This window comes from Entamoeba nuttalli, assembly GCF_000257125.1.
Source record: "Entamoeba nuttalli P19 unplaced genomic scaffold asmbl_4007, whole genome shotgun sequence".
NCBI classification, from domain to species: Eukaryota; Evosea; order Mastigamoebida; family Endamoebidae; genus Entamoeba; species Entamoeba nuttalli.
This window is the reverse complement of record NW_008576491.1, coordinates 1-7775: the sequence shown is the minus strand read 5'-3', so window position 1 is coordinate 7775 and position 7775 is coordinate 1. Positions and strand designations below refer to the sequence as shown.

The window sequence follows — 7775 nt, the reverse complement described above, 5'->3', positions numbered from 1 at the left end:
TTTTGGAGGATTTGGTGATTTGTTCTAAGCGATCTCTCATACAAAAACACTTTTAAGAGACCATATTTTTCTTTTTGTTATTTTTCTGTTAATTTTTTAAAAAAGGAAATAATATTTTAAAGAACTATGAAACATTAAGTCTTTCTTTTCTATGGAACAATTAGGTAATCCTATTGGACTTAATATTTCTCTTAGTATTTTTAAAGATACTTATTTGTGTGACAAAGAATTAATTTCACTTAAAAAAACTGCTATTTTTAATGGACTAAGTGGGTTATATCTTAGAACTATTGCATGGAGAGTATGGCTTGGGGTATTACCAACTCCAATAAGTATTAATTGGGTTGAAGTTATTAAACAAAATAGAGAAAAGTATAACTTATTAATAAAAAAATACTTTGATGGGGATAAACAACGAGATAATAATACAGAAAGTAATGAAGATATTAAAGACTTAAATTGTAGAATTAATAAAGATATTGATAGATTATTTAATATGTATGACTACTTTATGGATGAAAATTTTCGCAATAAAATAAGAAGAATGCTTTATATTTATGCTAGAGAACATGAAAATATGAATTATCAACAAGGATTTCATGAATTAATAGCAATTTTATATCACTCAATTGATTTTGATTTATCAGAACAAGTTCATATTCAATGGAAAAATGAATCAAGTTTTCCAAAAGAATATATCCCGGTTGTACAATGTTTAATTGATAGGTATTATATTGAAAATGACTGTTATATTCTATTTGAATGTCTTATGAAACAATTAGGATTTGTATATGAAATTAAAAGAGAACAAGATAGAAATGAAACAAGTGTAATTCAGCAAAAAAGTGATGAACTTTTTGAGAGAATAAATAATATAGATAAAATTTATTACGATGTATTAATCTCTCATGATATTATTCCATCTGTTTTTGGGATAAGATGGATAAAGATGTTATTTGCACGTGAATTTCATATTGAAGATGTTGTTGAAATATGGGATGCAATTTTTGCTTATGGAGAAAATTTAAAATTAGTGGACGGTGTATTTCTTTCAATGATGTTGTATGTCAGAAATGACATAGTAGAACGAGATGACCCAACATACACTCTTCGTAGATTAATGAAATTTCCTCCTGTTTTTGCTCTTCGACCATTAATTGATATGGCTGTAAGTATCTGTGATAGAACAAGTAAAATATCTTCAATTCAACAACAAAATCTTGTTAACTTTAATCCAGTAAAAGCAAAAAGAGAAAAAAGAAAAGCTGCTAAGTTCAGTGCAGAAAAACAGCATTTAACAATATCAAAAAAAGAAGATGTTATCCCTTCAAATCAACAACCCTCTATTCCCATTGTTGGTCATAAAAAAATTGATAAAGGTATGAGCAGAAACAAACAAAAGCTCATTGAAATTTACAATAATTTAATTGACCTTGCAGGGACAACAAATAATGACCATATTCGTCTTAAGGAGATTGAAAAGATGGTAAATGATGTAATGAATGATTTGTGAGGTATGTCAGTTATTAATAACATTAAACAAAACGATAAATAACTTTGAAGATTTTTATAAATCATATTATCGTTCTTTTCGTCTCAAAATATAAACAAGGAAATATTTTTCCTTCAATTTAATTTGTTTATTATTTTTGTTGATTTTTTCTTTCATATATTACTTTTTCAAGAAAAACTAGAAAAGATGACTGTTAATTTAAATGTCAGTAGTTAGTTTAAGCGTTCGTTTTATAAATAAAGGCTATGCTGTTGGAGAGAGGTTACAAGGTTTTCTCCTTATTAATGTAACAAAGAGGGTAATTGTTAATCAATTACATTTTAACTTAATTGGCGAAACTATTTTGTCAAATAATGCTTCAGACAAAAAAGCAATCAAAACAGTAACTAAATTTTTTACTTCACGTGATTATCCTCCATTGGCAGAACAATCTAACGTTTCTTGTGAACCATTTTATCATGAATATTTTCCAGGTACCCATGCAGTACCATTTTCAATTATCATTCCTATTGTCCCACATCCTTCTTTACACCTTAAGGGGGAAGTTGGAGTAAGGTATCGATTACAAGCAACATTACAAATTGTTCCATTGAAAATAAAAGAAGATTCGGAGAAGACAATGGCATTATCAACATTTACATCATCAAACGAAGTACCAATTATTTATTGTATTAAAGATGTTTTTGATGTAAAGAAGCCAGAAGAAGTATACAACAGAGACCAAGTATTAGTAAGAATGAGATGTACACCTGGAATTAAACCTAATGAACCTATTAAAGTATTTGTTACAATTAGTAATAATACAGGGAAACCATTAAAACCAATTATGTTATGGTATTCAGAACATAGTTATAGAGAAACGTATATTACTTCAAATGGTGGTATTCAAGAATTAGATGAAATACCTAAATTATTACAGAAAGAATTTATTTTAGAATCAACTAATTTATTTCCAACAATAAAAGAAGATGACTTTATTGTGGAGTCTTATGTTGAAATAAGAATTCAATTAAAGAAAAAGCCTACTATTATAGTTAAGTTTCCTGTTACTGTAGGATGGGGTAAAAGTACCTTTGAAGGAAATCGTGCACGTGCTGCATTAGATGGTATTGATTTTTCAAAAGACAAAATAGCATTTTATGGAACGCATATGAGACCCACACCAAATTGTGAAAGTGTTATTCAAAAAGTTGACGTAGAGGGTATTCCAGTTTATATAAATCATCTTTGGAGAAAGTGTTATGGAGATGAGTCATGTAAGAATTATTTAAATATTAGATATCCGTTACCTGAATGTAAAAGACTACCAAAAGGATGGGGAATTGGAATGGACAGAGGAGAAATGTATTTTATTAATTGGAATAAAAAATATACTACATGGATAGATCCTAGAAGTTTTGAAGAACGACAAATAAAAGTACAAAATATACAAATAACTCTTATCAGAGGTATGAACTTTCCAACATTAAAAGGAAAACAAACACAATTTTGGTGTGTTGTTACTGATAAAGATAATAATCAAATTAAAAGTGGTAAATCTACTAAATCCATTGACCCTATTTGGGAGGGAGATGAAAACACTTTCTTAGTTCAATTAGAAGAAAATAGAGAAAACGTTGTGATTGGTTTCTTCGGTTCTAAAAAATTTGTAGGAGCAGTTGATTTACCATTGTGGAGAGTTGTTGAAAATGGAATTGAAGAATGGTTCCAATTAAAAAATTTTGGAGATTTTAGTATCCCTCAAACTGGTGAAGTACTTTTAAGAATTCAATGGGAAGGGGATGTACTTCCTGTACAACCAGAAAAGGTATTAATGAGATTTGACCCATATTATTGTAATACTGAAGTAACAAAAGAACAAGAAAAATTTATAAATAAAATTAAAGTAAAAGAGCAGATGGATAACGTAACATTTAAAACAAGTGGTGATTTTATTACAGGAAAGAAAGAAATTTATTTGGAAAGTGGAATTTCAGAAAATAATATTATTATGGGTATTGCTCCAAATTATGACGTTGACTTAGTTGGAAGTAAAAAAGAAGAAGAGATATTTGATATTCCTGAAGACGAAGAAATTGTAGTTGAAGAATTACCTTCAGACTTAAATACTAAAAAAGTAGAAGATATGAAAAAAGGAGAAATTAGTTCAAGTAGTGCAATTGAAAGTGAAACTGAAGAATGTAAAAATGAATTAATGTCAAATACTAACCCTAAAAGTTCATCTGAAACAGAAAAAGCAATTGAAGTTGCAAGAGAAGAGTCAACAAAGAGTATAGAAACTAATAACAAAGACTTACAAAATACAGAAATAAAACAAAACGAAAAAGAAGAAACTACAATAATACATCAAGGAGATATCGAAGTTCATAAAACACATGAAATTGTTAATGACGAACCCCAAAAGGAATGTGAGGAAAATTTAATTAAAAATGAAGAAGAATCAGTCAATAATAAATTATTAGGAACGAAGAGTGAAATAGATAAACAAACCCAAGAAAATATATCAGATAATAAAACAGAAAAAACTCTTCCTAATACCGATGATATTAAGGAAGTGTTTGATCAAGTAAGTCAGCCAGAATTAAACAATAAAGAGGATAAACAAGTTTTGGAATTAAAGGAAGAAGTTGTAAAAAATCCTCAAGAAAAAGAAGAATTAGTTCGGTCATCAAACAAAGAGAATGGTTTACAAGATACTACTCTCCCAAGTAAAAATGTTATTATGACTAAAGAAGAAACAGAAACAGACCAAATTCAAAACGATAACATTGGTCAAGAAGACGAAGATGAAGAATTAGTTGAACTAAAAAAAATTGCTCAAAAAGCAAAAGAGTATGAACAAAAAAGAAAAGAAGAAAAAGAAAGAAAGAAACAACAACAAAGACCACAACAACTACAAAAAGAAAAGTCTATTAAGGACATTATTCAATTAAATGAAATGATTACACAACGTGAAAAAGAAGAAGACGACAAAAAAGAAATGATTAGAAAACAAGAGGAAGAAAGAATTAAGCAAGCTCAAAAAGAACAAGAAGAAAAAGAACATCAAATCATTGAAGAGGAAATGAAGAGACAAGAAGAAAAAATAATAAAACAAAAGAAAGAAGAAGAGGAATGTAAAAAGAAATTAGAGGCTGAAATAGAAATAGAAAAACAAAGAAAACAAGACAAAGAAAAGAGTAGAATAGAAGAAGAAAAGAATGAAGAATTAAAAATAGTCCAAAAAGAAAAGGAAGAAGAAGAGTATAATAAAAGAATAAAACAAGACTCAGAAGAGAATGAAAGAAAACAAAAGAAAGAAGAAGAGGAAAAAATTCAAAAAAAGAAGGAAGAAGAGGAAGAGAAACAAAGGTTGAATGAAGAAAAGAAAAAGAAAGCATTAGAAGATCAACAGAAGAAAGAAGAACGAAGAAAACGAAAAGAAGAAAAGAAACAGGCACAAAAAATAAAAGAGGAAGAAGAAAGAAAGAAAAAACAAGAGATGGAATCAAAAGCGGCTTCATTTGGTGTTGTTGACCAAATGAATTTCACCAATTCAGAGAAAGAATTATTAGGACTAATTTAATTATAACATCATTTATCAAATTCAATTAAATGTAAGAGGGATGTGTTAATTTATAACACTTCAAAAAATAAATAAGGAAGTAAAGCACCACAAATAAATACCCATAGAAATATTGGAAGTCCAAAAAGAAATACTTCTTTTAATGTATAATGTGCTTTTTGATTGATAATCATATGAGTTGGATATCCAATTGTTAATAAAAATGAAGACGAGGATGCTATCATCATTGTATACATTGCTGATTTAATTCCAATTAATGAGCCATGTTCTGCATTATCGGAATCTCCATAATAAAGATGCCATACCATTGGAAACATTATATCAACAATAACCGTATTAGCAAATGGTTGTGCAAGTAAAATGGTAGGTAAAAAAATTCCCATTAAAATACCGTATTTTCCTAATGAAATAAACCATTGAGAACAAGATAATGTCAGCAATGTACCAATATGTGTTGTTTGGATTGCTGAAGTGATTCCATATGATGCTGCAATAACACAAATCACTTGAACATCAATAGATTGATAGATTTCTGAGACAGTCATACATTGAGTGATGATAAGAACCAAAGCGGAAGCAAAACCAGAAACAAACAATGGACAAACTTTTGTTGATTCTAAAATACATGGAATAAGAAGACAAAATATTGGAACAATAGTTTTAATAATATTTGTTGGTTGTGGTAAATCAACGTCTATTTGTGTAACTAAATGGAAATCATTTCCTTTTAATTCTTGTTTTTGTGGAGAAAGAACAATGTACGTTCTTTCAGAAGAAAGAATATTGATTTGGTTCAACTGTTCTTTCCATTTATTCTCATCTATTGAAATTCCTAATAATCCAACACCACGTTCATTAATCATTTTAATATCTTGTCCAATTATTGTGTCTTGAGGACTTAAGGCAATTTCATAGACAGTAGCTCCAACTAACTCATGAATGGTTGGATCAGAAGGAACAACTCCATTATATGTCAATACATCTTTTAGTATTGAAGATGGAGCAATATAACAAAGTATATCATTCTTTTTTATAATTGTATCGTCTTTAACATCAATATAATTTTCTCCACGTTTAATATAACATAATTTACCATTAGGGGGTTTATTTAATACAGTTTCTCCCAAATGAAATCCAATAAATCGAGACTTTTCTTCTATACGGAAAGTGAATATATAAGATTTGTTTGTTTTATGGAATGATTCTTCTTTATGACGACTAAGAATCCCATTTGCAAATATAATATAAATAAGTGCTGGAATAGAAATGATTGATGAAATAATAGCAATTTCAAAATATGGCATTGTAATATTTAAATGAATACCTTTTTTATTAAGTTCTAATACTTTAGTAATTAACAACGTTCTTGCCCTATGGAATGATGAATTACCAAGTATTGAATTCATTCCACCAAGAATAGCACTAAATGAGATTGGTAATAAAACTTTACTAGGAGGAATTCCAGATGTTTTTGTCCAAGTATGAACTATAGACATTGATAATAAAACAACTGGTATATTGTCAATTACAACAGATAACAAAAAAGTAATAAGAACCATAAATAATAATGATGGCCAAACATGTTTTTCATATGTTTCTGGAAATATATTTCTAGTTAAAAATTCTAAACTTCTATTTTTAATTATTGCTGTTGAAAGAATATAAGAAACAATAATTGTTATTACTGACCGATCACTAAATCCTTGAAAACCTTGTGCAGGAGTTATTACTCTACAAGCAATTAAAAGACCAACTATTGCCATCATAATAACTCCAGGATGATATAGATTAGATAAAATTAATGTAATCATTACTCCAACAAATATCAAACAAAGAATTGTTTTATAAGTAACATCTCCAATTTCAGCCATTTTCCAATCAGTAAAATAAACAACTAATGAAAAAGCAATAAAGCACAAAACAAATAATATACAATACCATTTTTCTAGTAAAATCCATCCTACAAATTTAAAGAACTTTAAGAAAGTAACTTTTCTTTCAGCTTCTTCTTTTCGAAAAATTTCAATATCGTTATTTGAAATAAACTGATCAATTGGTTCATTAACTTCAATCTCGTTGTCGTCTTGTGTTAGTTTTTCTTCTTCAGTTAGTAATGGTTCATCCATTTTGTTTTACTTTTATTATGTAATCTTCTTTTACAGTTTCTTTACTTCATTTTTTAGATTTTTTCTTTTATTATATTATAACAACATTAATCCCATTTTCAGGGTTTTTTCCTATTGTATTTTTTATTTATGTATTGTAATTAGTTTTTTATATTTTTAAAAATCCTATCATATTAAACAAAAGTTTTAGTAAAGCACTATTCTCAAAGGGATACAACAACAGACTATTCTTTTTAGTGAATTAAATAAAAATAAATTCAACAACTCTTATTTTATTGTTTTAAGTGAAAAAGCGTAATCTAAAAAAGAAACGGTTATTTTAAGATTAATTAGACAGAATTGATTTATTATAACCAAATTCATTAATAATATAGCAATAATCAATACCAAAATCAGAAGAATAGTTTATTCGAAGAAAGATTTAAAAAATGCTAAAAACAGACACAAATTCATCTTAAAAAGGTGAACTTGAAAAGAGAGTTAAAAACAAATGACAACAAGTGAATTAATTGATGATTATTTCTCAATCTTAGATATTGATCATGACAAGAAGATTTCTCGGGATCAAGTC

The 7775-nt window shown here is 27.8% G+C and overlaps 3 protein-coding genes across 3 annotated transcripts; 2 read left to right on the top strand and 1 right to left on the bottom strand.

The window, feature by feature from the left end:
* Nucleotides 1–151: 151 nt before the first annotated feature.
* On the top strand, nt 152–1513 carry ENU1_089410 (Rab GTPase activating protein, putative; the record flags this gene model as incomplete). The annotated part of the gene is made up of 1 exon (XM_008858973.1): nt 152–1513. One exon carries the CDS (start codon nt 152–154, stop codon nt 1511–1513), a length of 1362 nt encoding a protein of 453 aa, XP_008857195.1.
* A 202-nt stretch (nt 1514–1715) lies between these two features.
* ENU1_089400 (hypothetical protein) lies at nt 1716–5078 on the top strand (the record flags this gene model as incomplete). Its single annotated transcript, XM_008858972.1, has 1 exon — nt 1716–5078. The coding sequence occupies one exon, from the start codon at nt 1716–1718 to the stop codon at nt 5076–5078; it is 3363 nt and encodes a 1120-aa protein (XP_008857194.1).
* Nucleotides 5079–5128: 50 nt separating this feature from the next.
* On the bottom strand, nt 5129–7204 carry ENU1_089390 (citrate transporter, putative; the record flags this gene model as incomplete). The annotated part of the gene is made up of 1 exon (XM_008858971.1): nt 5129–7204. The coding sequence occupies one exon, from the start codon at nt 7202–7204 to the stop codon at nt 5129–5131; it is 2076 nt and encodes a 691-aa protein (XP_008857193.1).
* Between the last annotated feature and the right edge of the window lie 571 nt (nt 7205–7775).